General features: G+C 46.0%; 1 protein-coding gene across 3 annotated transcripts; it reads right to left on the bottom strand.

The window, feature by feature from the left end:
• Window positions 1-1,028: 1,028 nt before the first annotated feature.
• Window positions 1,029-23,934, bottom strand: FAN1 (FANCD2 and FANCI associated nuclease 1). 3 transcript variants are annotated; one of them, NM_001164670.1, is made up of 14 exons: window positions 23,792-23,924; window positions 21,774-23,320; window positions 19,411-19,551; window positions 18,813-19,014; window positions 14,904-15,137; window positions 13,248-13,379; window positions 10,558-10,666; window positions 9,481-9,600; window positions 7,520-7,684; window positions 6,931-7,078; window positions 5,919-6,022; window positions 4,971-5,165; window positions 4,206-4,334; window positions 1,029-1,530 (listed from the first exon to the last, which is right to left on the bottom strand). In NM_001164670.1, exons 2-14 carry the CDS (start codon window positions 23,026-23,028, stop codon window positions 1,393-1,395), a joined length of 3,072 nt encoding a protein of 1,023 aa, NP_001158142.1. In that variant the 5' UTR covers window positions 23,029-23,320; window positions 23,792-23,924; the 3' UTR covers window positions 1,029-1,392. The 3 variants fall into 3 exon arrangements, with proteins under 3 accessions (NP_001158142.1, XP_005221927.1, XP_005221928.1); XM_005221870.5 differs by having other exon boundaries at window positions 1,285-1,530; window positions 23,779-23,934; XM_005221871.5 differs by having other exon boundaries at window positions 1,285-1,530; window positions 5,875-6,022; window positions 23,792-23,934.
• Between the last annotated feature and the right edge of the window lie 2,420 nt (window positions 23,935-26,354).

The raw sequence follows: 26,354 nt of genomic DNA, 5'->3' as shown, positions 1-26,354 counted from the left end.
TTGATTGTGACTTGCATTAAAGTAGGATGGGCAGGAATGTGAGAGATTCTGTTTTCCAGCAGTGATGAATGTGAAGGAAGTGCTGAGTGCTAATAAAATGTCCATAGAAATGGTTGCCTTTGTTATTGATGTGAGAGGTGGGATGTTCTCTTCTAGCTGTGCTTGTGTCTCATCCCTGCTGCTCTGCCTGCTCTAAACCTCAGTTCACAACTGGCTGTCATCACAGCCATGGGGGTTCATGGACCAGGCCCTAACTCGGCCTTGCACTGTATACATTAAAAAGCCGGTGAGTGATATTTCCTTAAGAAGATCAGGGATCAGGTCTGTGGGAGCAGGATCCTGGCCAAGCTGCCCAGGCCTCCCATCCTGACCAGTCCCTTCCTGTGTCCATCCCCTCCCCACCCTGCCCAGGGCTCTGCACACCTTGGAGACACTGCAGGTTGGTTCCACATAACCACAGTAAAGTGAGTGTCATCACAGTCTGCAAGTCATGTGAATTTTCTGGTTTCTGAGTACATGTAAAAGTAATGCTTCCAGTACACTATAGTCTGTTAAACGTGCATTATATCTAGAAGTGTACAAACCTTTAAATATTTTAAAATACTTTGCTGCTGAAATATACTAACCATCATCTGAACCTTCTGCAAGTCAAACCATAACAAATATAATAACAGAGAAGTCTGAAATCTGTGAGAATCGCTGGAATGCGACTGAGACCCAAAGTGAGCACTGCTGGAAGGATGGTGCTGACAGACCTGCTCGACCCAGGGCTGCTCCAGACCTTGCATCTGCACTAAACAGTAGTGCTAAAGCGCGTTCTGCCAGCGTGTTCTCACATTAAAGCAAGTTCTGCCAGTGTGGGAGACTGCCTCAGTCATCGGGGACATACCCAAGGGTCAAGACAGAAAGGGACAGCTAAATGCCTTTGGTAGCAAGTGTCCCTCTCCATGGTGATAGGCCCAAAAGGCACTTGATGACAATGTGTTTCTTAATTCTTAAAGAAATCAGAGAAATCAGAAAACATATATAAATTCAAGAATCTAATATATTTTTTAGAAAGAAACATTGTGTATGCTGCTTTCATAAAAGACTGAAAGCTGTGAATCATCTTGTTTTGCAGTTTTCCAGTTTTCTGTAAAGATAACTTAATAACATAATGCATCCAGCTCCTGAAATAGCCACGAAGGTTCTGACCTTTTTGGAAGTTCTTTACTAATGTGTGGGATTGGTAAGTGTCCTGAAGCCAATCACTGAGGTTGGTGATACAGACACTGTACGATGATGAATCCTTAAGGTGCCAGGTTTATTATGACAATAACAAAACCAAAATTAAATAGGATGTAGTGACATTCTACGCTCTAATGGTCTTAGATGCCTCCGAGCCCTCGGCTCTCAGTCGGGACCCCTGCTCCTGGCCCCGACTGCAGCCACGTGGCAAACCTCCACATCCGCCCCCAGCCGGCGCAGCTCATCCAGCCAGATCATCTGCTTCTGTGACAGCCGGTCATGGGGTCCCTTCACTTCCACCAGCTGGGAGACAGAAGGGCTATTCAGGTGGGCTGTGGCAGTTCCCACTAACGACCATTTATTTAGAAGGCTTGCCCAGCTGCACTGCTGTACTTACATGTCTGTAACAACTAAACATGTACATATGAATTCAGTGAGAAAGTCCCCTATTCTTAGAAACCAGACTGTCCTCCACAGAGAATTAGGAAATGGGTTCATACGTAATATGGCAGCTGAAATAGTTTTCCAGCACACACAGCACTGTTACTCTCCTGCTCAGCACCCCTCAATCACTTTTTTGTTGTGTCTGCGATTAGACCCAAGCTCCTTGCCAGGACCCACAAAACCGTGTGGCCTGGTGTCTTCCCCGTGCAAGCCAGGGCCCTTGCCCATGCTTGCCAGTCCTACCACCTAGGACATGTCTCCCTGCTCTTCACGTGTCTGACACCTTCCCCCTCAATGCTCAGCTCAGATTCATTTCTAGAAGGGTCCTTCCCTTTCCTGTGCACTTGTTTACGATGTGTGTCGTAAGATAAAACTGCTCACCACACATCAGCTCCATGGAACCAGAACTGCGTCAGTGTTGTCTACCACAGAGCACCAAAATTCAAAACACAGCGATGGAGACTACCAACATGAACTACAAAAGTTTTTTTTTTTTTAATTAATAAAGCATTTCCACAGCCTAACAGGAGTTAGAGAGATCTTAATAGAGATCCCAAAGGGCAGAACAGAGAGAAAAAAATATTTGAAGAGATAATGGCTAAAAAATTTTTCAAAGTTGATGGAAATTTTAAACCCAAAGATCCAAGAAGCTCGGTGAACTCCCAAGTACAGACCCCTAAAGAACACGACTCTAAGAAACATAAATTGCATATAAGTTTGGAAAAAAAAAAAAAAGGCAGGGCAGGGGGATCTAATAAAGCAGCCAGAATTGTCCAAAGCCAGAGGGGAGAGACTACAGACTTCTCACTAGAAACAATACAAGCTAGATGACAGTGGACAAATATTTTAAGGCATTGAAAAAAGAATCCTTTGCCTGCTGCTGCTGCTGCTAAGTCGCTTCAGTCGTGTCCGACTCTGTGTGACCCCATAGACGGCAGCCCACCAGGCTCCCCCGTCCCTGGGATTCTCCAGGCAAGAACACTGGAGTGGGTTGCCATTTCCTTCTCCAGTGCATGAAAGTGAATAGTGAAAGTGAAGGACTGCAGCCTACCAGGCTCCTCTGTCCATGGAATTTTCCAGGCACAAGTACTGGAGTGGGGTGCCAATTCTTTGCCTAGGAAAAACTATCTTTCAAAAATGAAAACTTAAAGTCTTAAAATATATAAAACCTAAATAATTCATTATTAGCACACTTCCATTGCAAGAAATGTGAAAGGAAGTTCTGTCAGGAAGAGAATGATAGTACATGGAAATCTGAATCTATATAAAGGAATAACCATTAGAATTTGTATCTATATGAGTAACTATAAAGGCTCATTAGTCCACTGTAGAAAGCAAAATAATGTGTTCTAGGGTTTATAACATGTCAAGGCATAATGTATGAACACAGCACAAGGGCTGAGAGAGGAGATATACTGTTGTAGGGTTCTTTATATTCTATGTGGACTGGTACAACATCACTTGAAAGTAGGTAAGTTTAAGTACACACTGTAAACACAACTCCAACCACTTAAAACACATGAAGAGTCAGAGCTAACAAGCCAACAGAGGATAAAATGCAACCTCAGACAAAATGAAGAACTGAGACAAAAAACAAATGAAAGGTTTAAAGCCAGATATGAATAATCACATTAAATGTAATATTCCAAATACTAACAAATTAAGAGCACAGGCTGTCAGATTAGATTAAAAGTAAGACCCATATATATGCTTCCTACAGAATATAAGAAACTCATATAAAAACAAGTTTAGAGACATGAAAATCCTAAGTTTATATGTTGAATAATAAAGCCTCACAATATATATAAAGCAGACATTGACAAAACCGAAAGGAAAAATACCCAAATCCACAACTGTACTCAGAAGTGTCACATGACACCAGAAACATGACCCAGAGAGAACAGATGAGCTGGACTTTATCAAAACTTAATACTTCAACTGTTCAATACACTATTTAGACAATGAAAAGTCAAGTCACACACTGAATGAAATGTATCTGATAAAGAACCTGTACCATAATTTTTCTTTTCATCTCAAAATTCAGTAGTTTAAGAAAACCACTAGCCTGTGACAGGCAGGATGAGACCAGGTAAGGAAAGGGTGGCGGCCAGCCTACAGCACATAAGCAGGCACTCACTCTCGGAGCTTAGAAAAATCACCCCCAGCCATCCCGGCCCCTTGGTGCTCACACCTGCAGAGTCCCTGCCCTTGCCCTGCTTCCAACAGTGGACACAGCGCAAGCAATGGTTTGTCGCTGCCAGCTCAGCTGATAAAAAGAGACTGACTTCCGTCCTGCTTACAGCCTGGCCCTTCTCCCACACCTGCTCGGATGAAATAGGCTGCCGCATGGGGAGAGGCCCAGGTGTCAGCACCGTGGACGCCTCTACCAGCAGCCACCGAACAATCCTAGCCCTCAGTCCAGCAGCTCTTGAGGGATTCAATCTTGTCAATCACCAAGCAAGAAATGCCTGGATTGTGGCCTTTAAGTTGATCATAAAATTACAAACATGACTTTCTGCTCTAGCTCAACTGACCTTGACGTGATGACTCTGGGAGCTCCACACAACCAGGTCAGGGAGGCCCCCTCGGCAGTGCCGGAAGTCCATGGCCAGGCGGCGGCACACGCCACTGAGGATGGAGCCCCCCAGGCAGGACACAAGATCCTGGACAGAAGATACAGGGACGGTCAGCCCTCCCCTGGGATGGAGACCCTGGAGCCCCCAGTGATGCTGAGACGGGGGAGACCCCATGTGTCAATTCAGTAGATATGGGGTCCTAGGACACCAAGCGCCCTTCTGCCCCTGGTGCTGGCACCCCAGCCTCTGGGGATGCGTTCTCCATGGTCAGTTACCAAGCTTTCACCCAGTCAGGAACATCCAAGGAGCAGCTAAGAAGAGAGGATTTGGGGTGAGCACTTGGGATGCAACAGCGGCCCATGGAGGCCACTGGTCACAGGACAGGGAGAGTGTCCTCCCTCCAGGGGCCACAGGCCAGGCCAAGGGGGCTGCCAACCAAACAGGCTGAAGGCATAACTGGGGCTTGTTCATACTTGGGACTGTCCCTTCAGGAACAGAGGCCTGTGGGCAGGGGTACGACAAGCACATGCACAGACACACATGTATGCGTGTACTTGCATATATACATGAACAGGTATAACATACACACAGGTACATGGGTGTGTGCATACATACAGGCACACATATATGTGAATGTGTGCATACTTGTCTTTTGTTACAACTGCCAAAAGGAAACCCACATTGGAGGCACTTCCTGAGCGAACCCCCGCTGCAGACTCTCACCTGGGCTTGCTGCAGAGAAGAGAAGCGATCCCAGCTGACCAGGGAGGACACCCTGCCTTCCTGGGCCTGCCACACAGCTGCCACCCAGGCCCGCAAGCTCTCCTCGGGGGCGCTGTGGATCTGCTGCAGCCGGGCTTCCATGGCTGATGCCCTGCTCTCGAAGAAACTGTCTGTGCAGAGGTCCAGCGGGGCCGCCTGTGTGCAGGGAGAACCAGCTCACACTAAGCCTGGGAGGCTGGGGTCATCAGAGGAGCCAATGCCCATCAAATCTGGAAACTGACCACTCTGATGAAGTGGACTCAGGCTTTTTCTCAAAAGATATATAAAAATCACCCAAGTAACCTGATATAAAAGCAATTTATGACACTGATTTTTTAGAGAACTAATTTGCAAAGACAAGTACAATTTGCTAAAAGAGTTCTTAGGTTAAACTGGTGGAGCTCTTGGACTTTCCAGGTGGTGCCGTAGTAAAGAATCCACCTGCCAATGCAGGAAACACAGGTTCAATCCCTGGGTCAGGAAGATCCCCGGAAGGAAAGAATGGCAATAGATGCCAGTATTCTTGCCTGGAAAATTCCATGGCAGGTTACAGTCGATGGGGACGCAGAGAGTCGGACAGGACTGAGCGACTGAACATGCACACACAGTGGAGCTCTTAGCAGACATGTATGACAAAGCACATGAGTGTACATGGGCCCCACCAGGGTGAAGCCGAAGACACTGACACGAAAAGTTTCAAGAGGAATGATTCCAGTAAAGTAGCTTACATTTTAAATTCTATGAATCAGATTTAAAAATTAAAAGCCATTCTTAGAGTGAAATTAGCACTAGGATCCAGAAGAGTATAACTGGGGGCAGGTTTCCGGGGCAGCAACCTCAGGGTCCCAGGGTGGGAGTGACTCACGTGTGTGTGCAGAGGCTCTGCAGTCTGAACGTGGCCAGCGTTACCTGATAGGCATTTCTGAAGGCATCTGGCACCCCGTCCATGAAGATGATGTCCCACAGCAGGAGGCCAAACAGGGTGCTGAAGGTGGACCCCTCCCCATGGATCCCTGAGACAAGGCACACACGAGAAAAATCCATCTCTTCTGCTCTCCAAAGACACCACCATATCCTACTGCCAGCTCAAGTTGAAGAAACTAGCAAAAATATTTTAGATTCAAAGGCAAAGGCTGTTTTCATGCCATTCCCTGCTCATCTTCTTAACATTAGATTGCTTATATACAGAAGCCTTGCTTAAGGATGAAAGTCTTAGTAATTATGACAAAATTCAAATGCATGTTTCAGAGTGGAAAAACCTAAGGGACATGTTTAAAAACAAACAGGAGGTCTGACGGGGGAGGGTGGGCGCCCAGGAGCCTTTGCCTCTGACCCCATTCGCCTCCTTCCACAGCACTCCTCTGCCTCGACCTGGACACCACACAGTGCCGGGGTTTAGGACTCGGGGTTTTACAGAAAACTTCCACATCAGAGACCACCCAGTCCAGACCCCCTATCCCCACCCCACATCCAGACTATAAGATGGGGTGGTGACCTCAGAGAGGCCCAGCCCAGTTCCAGGCCGTGTGAACAGTGAAGCAGGGTCGCCAGGGCTGGGGCCGCTCCCAGTGGGCCCCTCATGGCCCTTTGGCACACCTGATGCCCCCACCCGAGACCCCGGTGCTCCTCCACACACTGCAGTACCTCTGAGCGGCTGGCTATGGGCAGCATCTTGTGGTCCTCTCCAATCCTGTCCACCTGCCTGACCCAAGATCTCTAAGAGCAATCCAGCCACCCTTGCTCCTCATGTCCCTACCAGAACACACCACCCTCATGGTGGCAGGTGTGAACACTGGACATGAGGAAGCACATGGCCCTGATGAACTGGGGTGATAAAATTCTCTCCTGTGCCCTCTAGGGCCTCCCACAGGGACAGGATAGAGTGACGACACCCCCCAGCGTGGCCACATGGCCCAGTTACCCTGGTCAAAGCCGCAGTGTCTATAATGGGCCAGTGCCAGCTCCTCCACGGAGCACAGGACAGTGGCAGGGGAGGCCCCCCCAGCCTCCAGCACGAAGACAGACTTCCCTGATCCACGCTGTGGGCACAGCCGGCCTGTGACGGTCACCTGGGTGGGTGGGGGGTGAGGAACAGCTGTTAGCCCCACTCCTGCTCCAGCCCTGAAGCCCCAAACAAACTCTCCTCTGCCCTCGAAAGGCCACCTGTCCTTAGTGCAGCACCGGGTTGGTCTTGAAGATGTGGGCAGGTCATCACCTGGTGCCCAGGAGCGCTGCTCTGAGCTGCTCTTCAGGGTCCTGACTGGGCTGCGGGCAGGAGGCCTGGCAGGGTTGTGAGCTGCTGACTCAGGGGTAGAGTCACAGCCCCTGCTGACCAGGCCTCTTTGACACCTCGATGCCAGGCTGAGGTCGGAACAAGGCTGGGTCACTGCCCACAGCAAACCAGAGGGCTTTCTGAGTCTATGAGAAATGTGTGCTGGAAACCGCTCTAAGGCTGCGTTCAGGAAAAACCCCTGAAATGCACCCACAGTGCCCCCAGGATATTCACGCACATGTCTGACGTCCTCCACGGTGACCTCTGGGAGCTGGCGGAGGAGATGCATGTACTTCTGGCCGCTGGGAGAGGCACGCAGGCGTGCGGCCCTTTGGTACAGTGCCAGGCGGTGGCCTGTCCGGACATGAGGATCCGCCAGGCCTGCAGCGATGCACTGGACAGCCTGTGGAGAGCATGGCACTGTCAGTGTTAGTAAGGCCCAGGCAGCGGCACCCCCATTTCATGGGATGGAAACCCCACCATCAATTAATCATTCCTTTTGCTAATTAGCAGTAGACAGAGCCACCCTCCAGGGACAAGGACATTATTCCTGTACATCTCACACAGACACCTTCAACGCATAGATGGAGCACAGACCCTGAGGCAAAGGTGTGGGGCAGGAGCAGTCATGTTCCCAACACCACGTCCTGGTCACACGTGTGGACACACTGCCTCAGGAGACAGAGGAGACTGGGGATAGAGACCTGGGGTAGGGATGCTCGGGGCCCCAAGGGGTGCTCAGGCCAACTGCAAAATTATATGTGGATTTTTGACCATTTGGGGGTGGGGGGGTGGTCAGAACCTCTAACCTCTGAGTTAGTCTAGGATCAGCTATATAATTAATGCCACTGAACTATATACCTAGAGGTGATTAAAATGGCAAGGTTTTTTTTTGTTGTTGTTATATATAATTACTGCAATAAATAAAAAGTAACAAGAACAAAAAAGCCCAGAAGTCAGTGAAGATCAGACCATCAGAGTGTAGCGGCCCAGAGGAATCCAGCAGAGAGAATGAGGCCCTGCTGGCTGCCCTGCAGCCCTAACGGAGCCGGGCTGGCTGTAGGGAGGGGTAGCCTTGGGCTCAGCCTGGCCAGACTGACTGCTGGGTAACTGCGGACATGAGCCTCTGCTAGGCTGGCTGTTGCCTGCCCTGGAAACTGACATACAGAGGGAAGGAATGGTGACAAAATCACAGGTTATGAGTGGCCAGGAAGACCTCTAGGAAAAGGCTAAAAAAAAAAACAACGCTCTATCAACGTCAAAAATAACCTCTGAGCATTAATGAATAGTCCTCTCAGCAGACCTGAATGACGGGAAAGTCTATAAACTCCTCTGAAGTTTTATTTCAGGGAGAGAGAGAGGCAGTGTGCACACGCCCTCTGTCCACACTAGGTGGGGGCCAGCAGGGGCCTCTCCTGACGCTGGGCAGGGAGCACCATGCCCACCTCCAGGAGAAGAACAGTTTTCTCTGGCTTGAAACACTTGAGGGGACAAGGCGCCTTTTAGTTTCAGGGAGTAAATGGAGCGTGTCATCGTCCAGGCCCAGAGTCAACTTTTCCAACCCTCTATCACTGGATTCATGTGACCTGCCACTAGAAGAATAAAAACTCCCAGGGCAGCAGTGCCCTCCACTGGACAGAGACACGGGGTAAGTGGGACAGGGGACCACAGGCGGCCACACAGAGGGCTACTGTTGCTGCCTCGTGAGGCCCTGCCCTGCTGGCCACAGTGGATGGCAGCCGACATTGTTCTCAGACTCAAAGTCCCTACCAGAGAGGGCAGCGCCCAGACGGGATGGTGGCCACCCTGTAGAGCCAGACGCCACGTCTTCACCCGTCTTTCTACCAGGAGGCCCTGGGCAGTGAGTGAATAAAATCACTGTTTCCAAACCAGAGAGCGCACCTGTGTGAGGTGAGGGACACCTAACTCTCCAGCTCCTGACATGATCCACCTGCTGAACCCACGGTCACCCTGTGCTCACACCCCTATTTGTGGGGTTGGCAGAACACAGAGAAAGAGGGATATGTAAGAAATCAATGCTTTAAATCAACTATAGTCCAATATAAAATATAAACTTAAAAAGAAAGAAAGAAATCAACGCCCTAACAACATTTAGACTCTTAAGGTATTAACAGTTTGCTTTACTGTTTAAATGTATGCGAAGCTGAAGAAAGGTTGGTGGCCTTAGCAGCTACGTACTGGCTCCAGGCGCTTCAGGTGCTGGTGTAAGTTAAGGGCCAGCCGGTCCCACCACCGGCCCCTGCTGTCGGAACAGTACACGTCCTGGGACAACAGATTTTCAAGCTCCTTCACAGCTTCCTACACCGGCAACAAGAAGGGAAGTGCATTAGACTCCTGCACGCTAAGGCCGCTGTTACACTGAGTTGCCAGGAAAACTGGCAAAGGATATCAGCATCCTTGGCACTCTAAAATAAGGCCCAGGACCTGAGACTGCCAGGAGGGGGCCCTGGGACATCCCCCGAGAGTGGCCTGAGCTCCAGAGGCATGCCCACTTCTCAGCAGGGCCCCTGCCACCTCATGTGGATGCAGCTGTGACACCACATGGCACTCTCTGTGCACCAGGTCAGCAGCACAGGCCACACGGGGCCAGGCTCTAGGCAGGAGCAGCAGCTGGGCTGCAGGTCCACATGCTCCTGGGAACCCAGCTGGCCACACGGCCAAAGGTGCGAGGAATCGGGGAGGGGGCTGGACAGTTATGAGGCAGGGTCTCCACCCAAAGACCCCACCTCAACAGGCGGACTTTGTGGTCCATGTTCATAGCTCATGTCTCATGCTCATCTTTTGTGGTTCCTGAATCTCTTTGAAGAATCTAATGATTCTCCTGAGAAAAATGCACAAACCCCAGAGATGCACCTGCAGGTCCACAGACTCTGCTGAAGCCAGTCCCACGGAGCTGCCCAGGGTCCATGGACCCAGGTGAGGAAGCCCAGCTCTAGCACAGCCTCTTTGTAAGACACTGAGTTTCAATATAGAAGTGTCTGCACAGCAGAAGCTGAGCCCAGCAACCTCACAGCTCTGAGTATGAGCAGGGGCATGACCAGAGCCCTCACTCCTGATTGTAGGTTATTTCCAGACTTAGGTTGTAGGTTACTGTCCGTGACTGCTGTCCTGGGAACTTGAGCAGAGGTGAGGCTTTCACCTCAGGGATGTGGGGAGACCCTCCCCATCACACAGGGGCTCTGACAGCAGCTCAGTTCAGCAGACCACATTAGTGGGAGAAGTCAAGAGCCAGGGGCAGAGGGCTGGTGCACTCACCTCGTACAGGTGAAGTCTCTGCAGTATTTCAACGTTTCGGGACAAAATCCTCGTGTAAACCCACCCAACAGTAAAACACCGGAGGAAGAGTGGTAAATTCTCGTGGTACCTAAAACGAAGATGTCCACCAGCAGTTTAGCGGTTCGGTGTGTTTACTGTAAGACAATCCTAAGAGGTGATTTAGAAAAGGCAGAGGAACCAGAGATCAAATTGCCAACATCCGCTGGACCATAGAAAAAGCAAGGGAATTCCAGAAAAACATCTACTTTTGCTTCATTGACTACACTTTTGCTACATTGACTGTGTGGATCACAACAAACTGTGGAAAATTCTTAATAGATGGGAATACCAGACCACCTTACCTGCCTCTTGAGAAATCTGTATGCAGGTCAAGAAGCAACAGTTAGAACCAGATGTGGAACAACAGACTAGTTCCAAATTGTGAAAGGAGTACGTCAAGCCTGTATATTGTCACCCTGCTTATTTAACTTATATGCAGAGTACATCATGTGAAATGCTGGGCTGGATGAAGCAGAAGTTGGAATCAAGACTGCCATGAGAAATATCAATAATCTCAGATACACAGATGACATCACCCTTATGGCAGAAAGTGAAGAAGAACTAAAGAACCTCTTGATGAAACTGAAAGAGGAGAGTGAAAAAGTTGGCTTAAAGCTCAACATTCAAAGAACGAAGATCATGGCATCTGGTTCCATCACTTCATGGCAAATAGATGGGGAAACAATGGAAACAGTGAGAGACTTTATTTTCTTGGGTTCCAAAACCACTGCAGATGGTGACTGCAGCCATGAAATTAAAGGACACTTGCTCTTTGGAAGAAAAGCTATGACCAACCTAGGCAGCATATTAAAAAGCGGAGACATTACTTTCCCAACAAAGGTCTGTCTAGTCAAAGCTATGGTTCTTCCAGTAGTCATGTGTGGGTGTGAGAGTTGGATCATAAAGAAAGCTGAGTGCTGAAGATTCAATGCTTTTGAACTGTGGTGTTGGAGAAGACTCTTGAGAGTCCCTTGGACTGCAAGGAGATCCAACCAGTCAATCTTAAAGGAAATCAGTCCTGAATATTCATCGGAAGGACTGATGCTGAAGCTGAAGCTCCAATACTTTGGCCACCTGATAGGAAGAACTGACTCAGTGGAAAAGACCCTGATGCTGGGCAAGATTGAAAGCAAAAGGAGAAGGGGACAACAGAGACTGAGATGGTTGGATGGCATCGCTGACTCAATGGACATGAGTTTGAGCAAGCTCCTGGAGTTGGTGATGGACAGGGAAGCCTGGTGTGCTGCAGTCCATGGGGTTGCAAAGAGTCAGACACGGTTGAGCGACTGAACTGAACTGAACTGAAGAGGTGACAAAGCAGACTGAATTTCTTTATTCTAAGAAGATACATTCTGAACACTGCCTGTCGTGTGCAGTTTTTTACACCACAAATATATGTTCTCATGGCCACCTGCTTGAAGTCACCAGATGGCAATGTGAAATGAGAGCCAGAGGTCAGCAGACGCCAGCCCCCAGGCCAGACTCAGGGCCTCCACCTGATTTTAATACAAGTCCAGTGTGGTTTCCATGTTTATAAATAGCTAAAAGAAGTCAAAAGGAGAAAAACCGTGTGGCACGTGAAAATTACAAGAAACACACATTTTGGTGTCGGAGAATACACCTGCACTGGGCCAGTCCTGCCCATTCACTGGCGAGCCTGACCGCTGCCCCACTGGGCCTCCACGCAAGAGGCTACTGACCTCTGTCTTACAGGAACCCAACTTCCCGGCCATGAGGTCTTATCTTTTTTTTTAAACCAAGAAAATCATCCATTAACTTGTTTTAACCATTTGTTTTCCTGTTTAGTCTGAGAAATGTTTACACATTTGCCCAATTACTTAAGAAAATCCCCCAGGGTCCATGCACATCACGGGCTAACACTCATTGTACACACTAGTTGTCTGCTTCCTACAAAGGCCTGTAAGTAAATGCCTCACTCTATCTAAATTACTCCCAAACAAAACACAGAGAAAATATTCAGTTGTTTTTCTTAACAGTAAAGGCTATTTTCTTAGCTATGGTTTTTAAGTTTGTATTATTTCTGTGTAGACTTTTGTCCTAAATGTTTTTCTGAAAGAGATATCCAATACTACTAATTTTTCTTATCACTTTGTACTAAGGAAGGAAAAAGTTTCTTAACCCTATGAAACACGTTGAACATTTATTAAACCAAAAAGAATGAAGGATCATGTGCTGTGTACTCTGAACTCTTGAAGTAAATGTTCAATTTAATTTTCTTTTTTTTTTTTTTAAGGTATGATTCATTTTCTTGTTCAAAACAACAGCTCCTGGAATTTCCACCAGAAGACAGCTTCTGTCCTGCGGCCAGGCTTCCCCCAGGGTTGTAATTCAGCTGACCAAACCCCAGATGGGCCAGTGCCCCTGCAGGTGGCAAGCCATTGTCTGCCACAGACAGACTGGGGGTATAAAAATCACCCCAAACTTTCAGACACTCCCTGCTACTCACCCAATACTTTTGACTCCATGCAAAGTGAGGAGGAAGTTCAACTACACACGCTGGCCTCACCACGGAACAAAAGGAGCATGTTCCTCATGAAAAAGATGATCTTACGCAGTTAGAACAACTAGGTCAGTCGGTAACCCTCACAGGCACCAGAGAACCACCTCACCTCAGGGACGGGTGGTCTTTCAGTCCATCCCAGTCCTGCTTTGCACACCGAGCGAGCTCCCTAGCCTCCTCCCAGGCCCCGCTGGCCATCGCCGTGGAGATGTCATTCAGCGTGTGCGCGGCCACCGCATACCTGAGGGGGGACAGGCGGGAAACCACGACATTCAGGTTTCAGGGCGGGATGAGCACTGACGTACAGAACCTCACATCCCCACATCCCACCCAACACATTCAGATCTGCTTTTGAAAACACAAGGGTTACGTTTTATCTCAGGATTCATTTGACTATTACTCCACGAATAGCCTAGAAGTGTTCATACAGGCCTCCCAGCCAGAAAGATGAAGACACACAACCTTACCATCACATCACATGTCCCATTACATGATGCAACACTGACCAGCTCTTCCTCCCTGACCTTTGGTGCCTACTCACTCAGTCATCCATTCAACAATCTGGGAGCAACTATGACAACATGTAACCAATCTCAGGATTATACGGAAGTGTAGGTTTGGTCATTTACTCACTAAGTCAGAGATGGCCAGAGGGATACTGCCCAAGCTAAGAGAATTATTTGGGATTTTCAAAAACAACTTCAGGGACAGTATCTGGGAGATGGCGATGCTGAAATGTTCTGAACTTATGTAACTGAAGACAGACAGCTTCTCGGCGTGTCTTTAGATATCAAAACAAAGACATGGGCCCCATAGTTCTGTAACACCGAGTGCACAGTCACTGTGCTCTGGACTCACCCTTGAGAGAAAAGCACACTCTAGCACTGTGTGCAGAAACTGTCAAATAAGCGAAAAACAGAATCCTCTAAGTGTAAAGATTTGCTCATACACGCTTCCATCTAGCTCTCTTTTAATACTCAACTGGACAGCTCTAAGGCAATGAAAAGTGGAATTGGAGAAAACATTCTAATTAGAAGATCTGACTGAAAAAGTTATTCCTACTGAATACAAATAAGATATTGACCTTCCTAATAACTAAGGCAAAATGGGCTAAAATCAGTTTATATTGACTCTATTTTGATCCAATCATTTCAATAGCTTATTTTTTAAAGCACATACTAGACAACACTTAAACATCTTTCCTAAAATCAAATATCAGAAACCATTTCAGCTAACTTTGAATCATAAACCTGCAACATCTATGCAATTTTTTTTTTAATCAAAATCCACTTTTGCTTAGCACTGGCTAAATCCATGGATCAAGACAGATTCATGAAAACTTCTATTGTCTGCATGATTCTGGTATATGGTCCACAAGTTAGTTATTAGCTTTATTTTAAGCATCATTACCAGGAAGATATTCAGCCTTGTTCATGCCAACAACATACTCACAAGGCAGGTTTGTTCAAATGTCTATATTTAAAAAATGCTCCCCCTGCTAAAGCTATTTGGGAATATAAACCAGGGGAAAACTGTGTAGCTCTAACTCAAAACTCATGAGTTTTGGCAGCCTTAATCAAACTGCATTTCTACATTCTCACAGTCCTAGAAAAGTATACAAGTGAGTAAAAAACTAAACAGGAAGCAAAAACTTAAAAAATGGTTTTGAGCAATGTTTCTCTTGTGGATGGCAAAAAACAATAATAGATCCTTCTGCATAAATTTAAAAATACACAGATGTTACAGTGAGCAACCACTCTCTTACCTAATGAGATCATCCCTGTCCTGGAAGATCAGGGTCTTTCGATTGACGGTGTACCTGGGGAACTCCAAGCGGCCCAGGTTGACCAGCAGCACAGTGGAGAGCTGACCCTGGCCCCCACAGGCGGCCTCCTCATCTTCCACCATGTCGCTCAATGAGAAGAGCAGCAGGGCCCGGGAAAATACCGCCCGAGGGCCTCGAGAGACTCTCAGGGAACGTCCCGCCACATCTTTAGCTCTGAAAAATACACAGTATAGAAGAGACTTGCTGGTCTGTAAGCATTTGGACATCAGATTTTATAGATTATTTCAAGCTAAACAGCATTCATTATTCCAAGCCTGAAGCAAACCTCTGGCCTCCGGCTGTGTGATGTTAAAGCATTAGTTAACCTCTCTGGAGCTCAGAGCCCCACCTTGGAACATGGTGAAGATTCAATGAAATTAAACCTGCAGATGACTTCACATAGTGTTTGCCTCAATAAAAGAGCAGGGTAAGGTTTACGCTGGTCCCAAACACGTGAAATACCAGAGAAACACAAAGTGTTACCTGTTTGACATTAGCAACTCTCAATTCTTGACTCCAGGGACAATTTAGATTAAATAACAGATATTTATTTATTTAAAATAACTTGATTTCTTTATTTATGGCAGTGCTGGGTCTTTGTTGCTGTGTGCAGGCTTTTCTCTAGTTGCAGCAAGTGGGCACTACACTCTAGTTGTGCTGCGCAGGCTTCTCATTACAGTGGTTTCTCTTGTTGCAGGGCACAGGCTCTAGGGTGAGTGGGCTCAGTAGTTGCAGCCCTGGGCTCTAGAGCACAGGCTCAGTTGTGGCACACAGGCTTAGTTGCCGGCAGCATGTGGGATCCTCCCAGACCAGGGATTGAAACCACATCTCCTACATTGGCAGATGGATTTTTTACCACTGAGCCACCAGGGAAGCCCCACAGGTATTTATTTAGAATGTCATTATCAAAGGCTCTTGGTCAGGCAGCAGGTCACAATCAAGGCTTTCTGGCTCTAACAACCTGGACACCATGCACAACAGGGTTTCTCTATTGACATCTGGGCCGTGAATTCTTTTCTGGGGGCTGAGGTAGGGGCAAGGTGCCCATTCTGTGCATTAGATGATGCTCAGCTGTGTTCCTAGCCTCTACTCACTAAATGTCAGTGGCACCTACTACCCACCTCAGTCACAACAAGAATGCCTCCAGATGATGCCAGGCATGCCTGGAGGTCAAGGTCCCCCAGTGAGAGCTGGAGTCTAGTGGAGGACCTCACCCTTCCTAACCAGCCCAGAAGCTATGAAACCAAAAACTAAGCTGGCTCCCTGGGGTGTCCAGAGATCAATGCCCCCAGCACAGTTTCAAAGACACAGGGATAGGGTTCCCACCTCACCACCATCTACATGAGGACCACACAGCCACAGAGCCTGACAGCACCCCCAGCCTTCCACCCCACGCAGAGTCTCGAGCATGTCCAGTGGACTGGGACTCCAAGTTGCAGAAGGAAACATTCAGTGTGACTAAACACATAGCCACTATCCAGAAGGATTCAGAGAGTGCAAATAAGGATGCTTTTTCTGCAGAGGAAGGTAACCAGGTATTACCTTCATGTGGAGCCATCAGAGACTCAGGTTCCACTCCTGGGCTCCACAGCTTAATGAAGAAATAAAGGACACTGTCCGTCAATAGACAAAGTGATAAAGGTGTGCTATGTAATGGAGTATTAGCCATAAAAAAAGAATTCTTCCATTTTTAACAATGTGGAGGGATCTAGAGAGTTTTACCCTTAGTAAAACAAGTCAAAGACAAATACTACATGTTATCACTTCTTTGTGGACTCTCAAAAACAAAACAAATGAATGTATATAACAAAAGAGAAATAAATTCACAGCTAGAAAAAATAAACTAGTGGTTATCAGCAAGGAGAAGGAAGCAGGGAGAGGTGACACAGACAGAAGAGTAAGAGAGATGAACTACCCTATATGAAATAGATAAGCAACAAGGACATACTGCACAGCACAGGGAAATACAGTCATCATTTTGTAATAAACTTGAAGGGAGTATAATCTGTACAAATACTGAATCACTATGCTGCACAGCTGAAACTAATATGTCAACTATACTTCAATTAAAAAAGCTTTTAAAGGATAGTGATTTTAGTAAAAAAACTAAAATAGTCTTAACGGGCTTCCCTGGTGGCTCAGTGGTTAAGAATCCGCCTGCCAATGAAGGAGACACAGGTTTGATCCCTGCTCCAGGAAGATCCTACATGCCACCGAGCAGCTAAGCCCATCCGCCATTAACTGAGCCTGTGCTCTAGAGCCTGGGAGCTGCAACTACTGAAGCCCGTGCTCCACAGCAAGAGAAGCCACTGCAATGAGGAGCCCTCACACCACAATCAGAGCAGCCCTGCTCACCGCAGCTGGAGAGAAGTCTGCACGGCAGTGAAGACCCAGCACAGCCGAAAGTAAATAAATAAATAAAGTTATATATATTAAAAAATAGTCCTAAGATTCTCATTTTTCTATAATTCTCATGTCAGTGATAAAAAATGTTCATCTTAATTCTTCCATTTCTGTTCCTACATGCTCAGTGCTTACACTAAGAAACAGCTAATTTAGTATTCACTTACTTTTTAAAATATTATATACATGAATACCATGAAATACTTAAGAAATAAAATTAAAGACTTAGAAGACATTTAACCACAGGGATGAGGATCTTATACCCATAAGTCAATTAACTATAAATACATAATCTAGTTAAATACTTTTGGAAAATCTACAGTATAAACTTTTTGAAGTGTTGACAGTCACATTTTTCTTAATAATGTATGCCTTATTTATACCTGTGTTTTACTAAGATTAATATTTGTAGTATCTTCCCAATAAGGATGGGCTCTTGGCACGTTAACAGCTCAAAGTTACACACACACACATATTATATAAAATAACAATGATGTTGCTTTAAACTGTTTGCCAAAAGCACTATCTCATCTCGTTTTCAACAACTCTGAAAAATGGATTCCCAGACTAAGGTTGATATGGTTATACTTTAGACATAACATGGGCATAAGAAATAAATTCTGAGATTTTTATGATCTTTCCCAACCTGAAACTGTTCAGGAGCTTTTATAAGGACAAAAGAAACCATCCACAGCTTCTGGTAAATTTTTATGTTTCAACTCAAGAGAAATTGCATATTATTGCTGACAGATTATGTTTCAATAAAAAGTCTACTGAAATTAAAATTTGGCTGGACAGTTCATGTTTAACTCTTGTTAAGGAGAGTAGTTAAAACTGCATTTTTCTTGAGTAATAAAATACTAGAATATGCCAAGGGCCTAGTGCCTCTAACCTCTTGCCTCTTGGTTTTTCTTGTCCTTGAAATCAGTGTGGTATGACAAGAATTACAAAAGCTAACCCAAGAAAGAATCCAGACCTGATCATTACGGTTCTCTGCCTTTTCAGTCTGGCAGCAATTGAAAATCACAATCTGGAAACACGTACCATCCGTTTTAAGACCTTAATATGTGCTGTGTGTGTGTGTGTGTGTGTGTTAGTCGTTCAGTCATGTCTAGCTCTTTGTGACCCCCATGTACTGTAGCCTGTAGGCTCCTCTACCATGGAATTCTCCAGGTATGAATACCAGAGTGATTTGCCACTTCTTTTTCCAGAGGATCTTCCTGACCCAGGGATGGAACCCAGGCCTCTTGCATTGCAGGCAGATTCTTTACCACTGAGCCACTACAGAAGCCCAACCAACAACTCAAATGTTCTTACTGTAACAAGTTCCTTCGCTGTTCACCTGAAACTACCACAACATTGTTAACTGACCACACCCCAATGCAAAATGTTTTTGGTGTTAATAAATAAATAAATAAAATGATTTTTTAAAAAGAGCCACAAAACCTTTTCAGGATCACTGCGCCAATGCCAGGCTGGTTCCGGCCCCAAGTACAGACTGAAGGCTGCTTGGCTAATCTGAGGAACGCGTCCACCAGCTGCTGCTTCTGCCCATGGGCACTCGCCAGGTGGAAGGTCTTTGCCAGGGCTTTCAGTTCTGGAGCAGAAAGAAGCTCCAGCACCTCAGGGAGCTCCTGCAACTCAGATTCTGAAATATTAAAAAAAAAAAAAAGTACTTTAAATAAGTTTATTATTTTCCAGTTTTTATTGATACTTTAAGAAGAAAGCTTATTTGTTGTCCTAAGATTAACAACTCAATTTAGGGATTTCCCTGGTGGTTCAGTGGTTAACTCTGAGCTCCCAGTGCAGGTGGCCTGGGTTTGATCCCTCATCAGGGAACAAAGATCTTACATGCCACAACAAAGACCCAACACAGCCAAATAAATTTTTTAAAAAACAACCAAAAAAACCAATTTAAAAGATGCACACACAGTCACTATTTCTCAGGCACCAATCAGGAGATGACATGAAACTAGTACCACCCTCATTTTCCAGAAACTCCCTTCACCGTGTTTCCACTTTGGTTCCCCTGGACAAACCGTACCTGTCTGCAGGAAGCCTGCATGTGTCAGCTCTCCAACCACGGGGGTTAAGTCAGCAGAGATCTCTTCATAGTCCAGTTTGTTCACCTTAATCCAGCTGAATTTACGTTGAAAAAGTCTTACGTATAACTTCTGACCATTGGCTGTGACAAAGTTAAGATCATCAGTGAAAAACATTCTATTTCTTCTCGAAAACCACATACGCTATTACTCCCTTTTGTAAACCAAAGTGAGTAAAACATGCTGTTACAAATACACATAGGCTGACTCAACTGATCTTCCAAGAATATCATTTTCTTCCTTTGGAAGACAGAACTTATTTCAAATACAAAGTCCCATAGGAATGTCTCCTTGGCCTGCGTGCAGGACAGGAGGAGCAAGAGGACACACAGCCTTTGTGACAGTCTTTGGAAGTAAGGTTCCCTCTTCTCTTCTGTTATGAAAAGTGGGAGTGAGGGCCAGTAACACCATCCTCCCAAAGCCAGTGAAAAGATTAAAGAGATGAGTGTATAAACCATTCCAAGTTGGTAATAATAACTAGCCATTTAAAAACCTAAAGGACTTCCTTGGTGGTCCAGTGGTTAAGAATCTGCCCATCCACTGCAGGGTCCCTAGTCAAGGAACTAAGATCCCACATGCTTGTGTGGTACGGCCAAAATTAAATAAATAAAATTAAACATGAAATAATACCATCTATTTAAATATATATATATCTTAAAAAATAATGAAAAATAAAAGTGTAAGATCCAGGCTCCCCACTTTCTAACCAACATTTCTAGTCCCTCAAGAGAAACACACCCCGCCCCCCTCACTGAGAGTTCCAGTTATTCTGTTCTCTGCTTTTGGTTTCATATGCAATATTCTATTTTAGGCTGAAAATCATCTAAAAAGGATTTTTCAAAAAAAGTCTGGCTTTGGTAGAATGGCCATTTCTAACTCAGTGATCTCCACCAAGCTATTTAATTAACCTGGTCTCAAGTTTTCCTATTACCCAAATTATCTTTCAGTTTCCAACTCTAGAGTGGTCTTGGGACGTCCCTGGCCATCCAGTGGTTAGGAATCTGCTCTCCCAATGCAGGAGGCACTGATTCCATCTTTAGTCAGGGAACTAACATCCTGTATGCTGCATGGTATGGCCAAAAATTTAGAAAATAAAATGATACGACCTTATTTATTAAATTTTCTACAGTTATTTCCCTTTTCTCTTGAAAGAGGCAAAATTGATTCACAGTAGCTATTTTCACAACAGAGACACTAAAGATGATTCTCTGTGGAGGGCAGCCCGTAAGAATCTGCAGAGCTTACACTAGGAAACTGTTCCTACTTCTCAATCACACCACAGCCCAGGGTTACTAACTACTTCAATAAACACTCGTACACCAACCAAAGATCTGTGACCACCCTGGACACAAGAGTCGATGGGGTGTCACTCACACAAGCAGGGCCACAGTTACACTGTGAACGTAAAACTGAATTTCTTCTTTTACCCGTTATTGGTAACGTTCAGGATTTCTTTTTTGTAACTGGACAGGGAGTCAGACCTACTACTATTACTAGTGGTCAGCATGGCCCCCAAGGAAGCTTTTCCTGCTTGAGAGGGACTCATGTGCACATAGCCATCAAGGTCCTTTGGATGAGCAGCTGATGGCGGGTGGAGATGGGGCAGTGGGGAGTGCGGAGCTCTTGCTCTAAACCTGTGCTATTTGCTTTGAGCCACATAGCTGGCTGCCAAGGAATTTATGTATGTTTTTAAACGTACCAATTTATAAAATTAAAAAAGCAAAAAAATTAATGTACCAATTTAGCTTGAAAGCTACCATTTCCTGCAAACCTTTACTTTAAAAGGCAGAGTCCAGGCAACTAAAATGTTATTGGAGAAAAAAAATATGCCTCAGTATCCCTTGGTTTGTTCATTTGCCTGTATTTTATTTTCATTTTTGAGGAAATGGCCCGCAAAAACAACAAATCCACCAAATACAGCAGCAAGCTTGATTACATGCCTGAAATGCAAGGTATGCTTTTCTAAGTCACACTATTCTTTTCCCCCTAATCTGGGAAACGCTGTTTTACAACCATCAAATATACATATAAATGACAAACAACTGCTTCCATTACAAGCCAAGTACAGTTTATAAGGATGACAGTGCAGAAGCAGGCATCACCTGGCCCCAAATCTTATCTCTTTTTAAAGGCACATTGTTGTTGAGCTGAACACCATCACTGGCTCTGAGTCCCCTGAGTACTCCCAGGGGGCTCCCCAAACCACTATTCCTCAGTGTCATCAGGTTTCTGCCTATCACATCCCAGACCAACTCAGGGCAGCAAATGGCAAACAAAGCCTCGAAAGCAAACAGGCTCAAGATACCTGATAACTGATGAAATTTAGTTACAATGCCCTTCTCATGTTCATCAAAGAGCATCCTGTCTTCTTCATTCTCGAACACGGCTTTCAGTACCACCAGGAAACTCCGAAGGTAGTAAGGATGGTCTGGCAGTTCTGGACTTGTGACCCAGGACACATCACAGCTTGACCTCTTCTCCAAAGGCATCTGATGAGTGATTTCATCCTCTAAGCCACTGTCAGGTTCTGAAGGAAGAGTTTGGCTGTTGGTCTGTATAGAAGCACCAAGTGTGGAACTCGGAGGTTTTGCCTCCCGATGTGAGCCCTGATTTGTCACTTCTGAAACAATAGTCATTTTCACCTCTTCAGAATGACCTGTCTCACATTTTTCAGTAACTTCACCATCTACTCCTTTGATACTCTCCTGCTTCGCAAGATGGTCCTCAGAAGCAGGCTTTCTATGCCCGAGAATTAAATCTGATGAAAACAACAGAGGCGCATCACCTGTGCAGGTGGGGGTTAGGGCTGATTGCTCACATTCCTGGGCAGCTGTCTGGCCTTCAGCTTCCTCCACCTTAGTGCCTTCCACTGTATGTGCTGGAGCACTCAGCTCCTCCTGAGAATCACCAGTAAACACATTCTCCTTTTGAGAGCTGTTCTCCAAAAGTGCATCCTGGCCCTCCACCTCCAAATGCTGATCAACCAGGCTCTTAACCCTTGTGCATGAGGACCTCTGTAGACTCTGATTAGTGAACTCCTCATTCTGATTCAGGGATCTTTTAGCCTTTATGTATCTTCTGGACAATTTAGAGGACAGGCTTCCCAGAGAAATGACTTTCACATTATGATGTCTCAGCTCGTCTTGATTTCTGCACACCGAGTCACCTTTACTTTTAAAGTAGGGGCTGGTCTGCTGTTTTTTGCCCATTTTTGCTGAATCACTTTGGCCAGGGGTTAAATTTATCGTTGATGGTGACGACCTCTCCGGCGTTATATCTTCTAAGGCAATATTGGTCAAATCTATGGTGGGCACGTTTGAACTTAAGCTGACGTGCCTGGGGCCACCTGGAGTCACGTCATCGTGGTCAGCACACATTTCATCAAGGTGCCGGTTCAGGTCATATCTTGGCACCATCTTACTACAAACAGGGCAGGCAAGTTTAGCAGGGGGTGCATTGTTAAAAAACGAAATAATAGAGTTAGATTCATTTTTTTTAGTTTTGCTGCTTGATAAACTTGTACGAGGCCTTTTTTTGGAGGATTTGCCTACAGACATCATGAGTATTGTTAGGAAAGCTGGGTGGGGACTTCCCTGGTGTCCAGTGGTTTGGATTCTGTACTTGCACTGCAAGGGGCCCAGGTTCGATCCCTGGTCTGGGAACTGGGAGCCCCTGCATGCCCCAATGGGCAGCCAAGGAAAAAAAAAAGCAAAGCTGAGTGTTTGTTTCAAGTAGTAAAACACAAAGTAAGACCTGGGAAAGATACCAGTGGTTTACTTTTACTTCCCTGATTCGAAATCATAAAAAATGGGATCCTATTGGACTTCATTTTATTCATTTAGTTTCTTCTTCCTATGAAACAAAACATGTGGATTAAGAACATATTTATGAATTCAACAACAGAGGCGAGAAACGATCAACGATAGTATCTCACGGGATGGGGCCTTGAATAGATTCTGGCCTTGGAAAGAAAAGCCCAAGGCCATCCTCCGGCTGTCCATGCGACCCCAAGGTGTCCCTCAGCCGCGGGGATAAGTTCTAAGACTCCTCTGTAAGATCTAAATCAGCCACCCTAAAAAGGGACATCTAACTACGCGAGGTCTTCGTTTAAAAACGCCGCACGAGTAACTTCTCCGGGGCAGAGCACGCCTATCCCTACCGCACAGGCCTGTAATGAGAAGGGCCGCCGGGAGTCGCGGGCATCTGTCCACCCTCCGCCCCGCCTCCCCGCGATCCCGCAGCTCCGGCCGCCGAACCTCCTGAGGCTAAAGCTCTGCCAGGCCAGCCCTCCCCTGGGATCGTGTGCGCACCTGGGATACGCACCTGGGAGGTGCACCTGGGGCTCCGCCGCCAGCCCGACCGCCCTCCTCCCTCCCTCCCTTCTGTCTCCTGCCGGCGCCAGCAGCCAACGCTCCTCTTACAGCCCGCAACCCAGGCCCTACAGCCACGCGCCTCCTACGGGTTACGCGCGCCAGGCATTCCCTGCCGATTCCCGAGGGCTCGGCCGTCACAGACTAGGCCAGCGGAGGTTCGAGCAATCAATCGGCCTTCCGTCTCACCTTCAAGGCATCCAACGGTTCAGGGAGGCTGAGCCAGAGGAGGTCCGCCCTCCTGTCTTTCACAACCTGGCGGAGGCGGGCAGGCTGGAAGGTGGGTAAATTGCTGTTCTTAGAGCATGCGGTGACCTAGGAAGCCGCCTCCTGGGAGGAAACACAGGCGAAGAGTCCACTTGGCCAGCAAGCGTGTGCTGAGGTTCCTGGAAGAGATGCTGTTTGCTGCCGGATGCAAGAGATGCCAAAACCTCAGGAGCACAGGAGTCCAGGGCCATACCATCTTGAACTGAACGCACCCCATCTCATCAAGAGCAAAATAGTAGATCAACAAGGACCTACTGTGTAGCACGGGGAACTATATTTAATATCTTGAGATACCCTACAATACACGCACACACATATATCTGTATCTATAAATCACTTTGCTCTTCACCTGAAATATTGTAAATCAACTATACTTCAATTAAAAAAGGTAAAAGAATAAATGTGTTGATAGGTAATAGGGAATGGTGAGTTTGCATATTTTTTACATTAAAATGTAGTTTGTAAATGTAGTTCTTCTTTGTCCTAATAGTTTAATATAATGAGATTACTTAATTTAACATAATGGCTATGTGTAACAACAACAAAATTACTGAAAGTTTATCAGCCAGCCCTTGAGTGCAGATATCCTTATGGCAGAAAGTGAAGAAGAACTAAAGAGCCTCTTGATGAAAGTGAAAGAGGAGAGTGAAAAAATTGGCTTAAAGCTCAACATTCAGAAAACTAAGATCATGGCATCCGGTCCCATCAATTCATGGCAAATAGATGGGGAAACAGTGGCTGACTTTATTTTGGGGGGCTCCAAAATCACTGCAGATGGTGATTGCAGCCATGAAATTAAAAGACGCTTACTCCTTGGAAGGAAAGTTATGACCAACCTAGACAGCATATTAGAAAGTAGAGACATTGCCAACAAAGGTCCGTCTAGTCAAGGCTATGCTTTTTCCAGAAGTCGTGTATGGATGTGAGAGTTGGACTGTGAAGAAAGCTGAGCGCCGAACTGTTTTTGAACTGCTTTTGAACTGTGGTGTTGGAGAAGACTCTTGAGAGTCCCTTGGACTGCAAGGAGATCCAACCAGTCCATCCTAAAGGAGATCAGTCCTGGGTGTTCATTGGAAGGACTGATGTTGAAGCCGAAACTCAAGTACTTTGGCCATCTGATGCGAAGAGCTGACTCATTTGAAAAGACCCTGATGCTGGGAAAGATTGAGGGCAGGAGAAGGGGACAACAGAGGATGAGATGGTTGGATGGCATCACTGACTCAATGGACATGGGTTTGGGTAGACTCTGGCAGTTGGTAATAGACAGGGAGGTCTGGCGTGCTGCGATTTATGGGGTCGCAAAGAGTCGGACACAACTGAGTGACTGAACTGAACTGAACTGAGTGCTGATATCAGCTGGTTCCAATACCCCAAGGGACCCAAATGGAAACTTTCTGAGGATGGGGTGCCTGTCTGTGGTCCCTTACCACTGCCTACAGCAGCAGCCAGCACTGTGTGATTACTCCATAAATGTGTGCTGAATGAATGCATGAATAAATGTACAAAGAGAAAAGGGACTTGAACAGGGAATTCACTGACAAATTGAATGGCATTGAGTGCCAACCTCATGCCTGGTAAAGTCCTTGGTGCTGTGAACAGAACAAAGAATGCAGAAATGAGGGGGGGGGGAAATCCTGCCTTTGTGGCAAATACATTCTGATGAAGGAAGATAGGGAAAAAACAAAAATATACATAAATTAGAGTTTAAAAGGCAAGTACAGATTAAATGAAATTCCTGTTTTCTGGCAAGATGAGAAAAATTTAAACATGTCTTTCCCAGTTTGGGCTTCTGCATTAGTGTTGTGTGTTCTGTATCAGCATTAATCAGACCTCCTTTTTAATCTTATCAAGGGTCACAAGTCCTTAGGAGATAAGCTTCCTTTTCAATCATGATGGTCCATGACCCACTTCCCTCTCATTCATAAATCTAGATGTGTAAACTGTCAATAATACAGCATTTAATGTACAGATCTGTGTCTCAAAACCGTATGTAATTATGCCTTGACCTCTAACAGGCAACAGTTGTCAGAGGGGAAGGAGGCAGGAATTCCCTCTTTAGTGCAGCTTTTCCTACCAGGAAGGAGACCAAGAGTAAACCTCCCATAAATTCCCTCTCTGGGGGCATTTTATGGCTATGAAGATGGGAAGACCCCTGGCAGCTGAATTTGCAAACATTATCACAAACTTATCTCCCATTTGTTCTTCTAGACACCTACCTGCTTTTCTTTTCCCTGACAAGTTAGGTGTAT

Source organism: Bos taurus, chromosome 21 (genome assembly GCF_002263795.3).
Source record: "Bos taurus isolate L1 Dominette 01449 registration number 42190680 breed Hereford chromosome 21, ARS-UCD2.0, whole genome shotgun sequence".
Taxonomy (NCBI): domain Eukaryota; kingdom Metazoa; phylum Chordata; class Mammalia; order Artiodactyla; family Bovidae; genus Bos; species Bos taurus.
Note: the sequence above shows the minus strand (reverse complement) of the source record. Positions and strands in the feature narration are given on the sequence as shown.

Bases quoted from the DNA above. Each gene is read 5' to 3' on its own strand.
- FAN1 (XM_005221870.5), bottom strand. From the start codon at position 23,028: ATGATGTCTGTAGGCAAATCCTCCAAAAAAAGGCCTCGTACAAGTTTA. The intron at 19,552-21,773 runs GTATCTTGAGCC...ACTTTGTCACAG, and splicing joins TAAATTTCATCAGTTATCAG to CCAATGGTCAGAAGTTATAC. The intron at 10,667-13,247 runs GTGAGGTGGTTC...TCTTCGTTTTAG, and splicing joins AAAGACCACCCGTCCCTGAG to GTACCACGAGAATTTACCAC.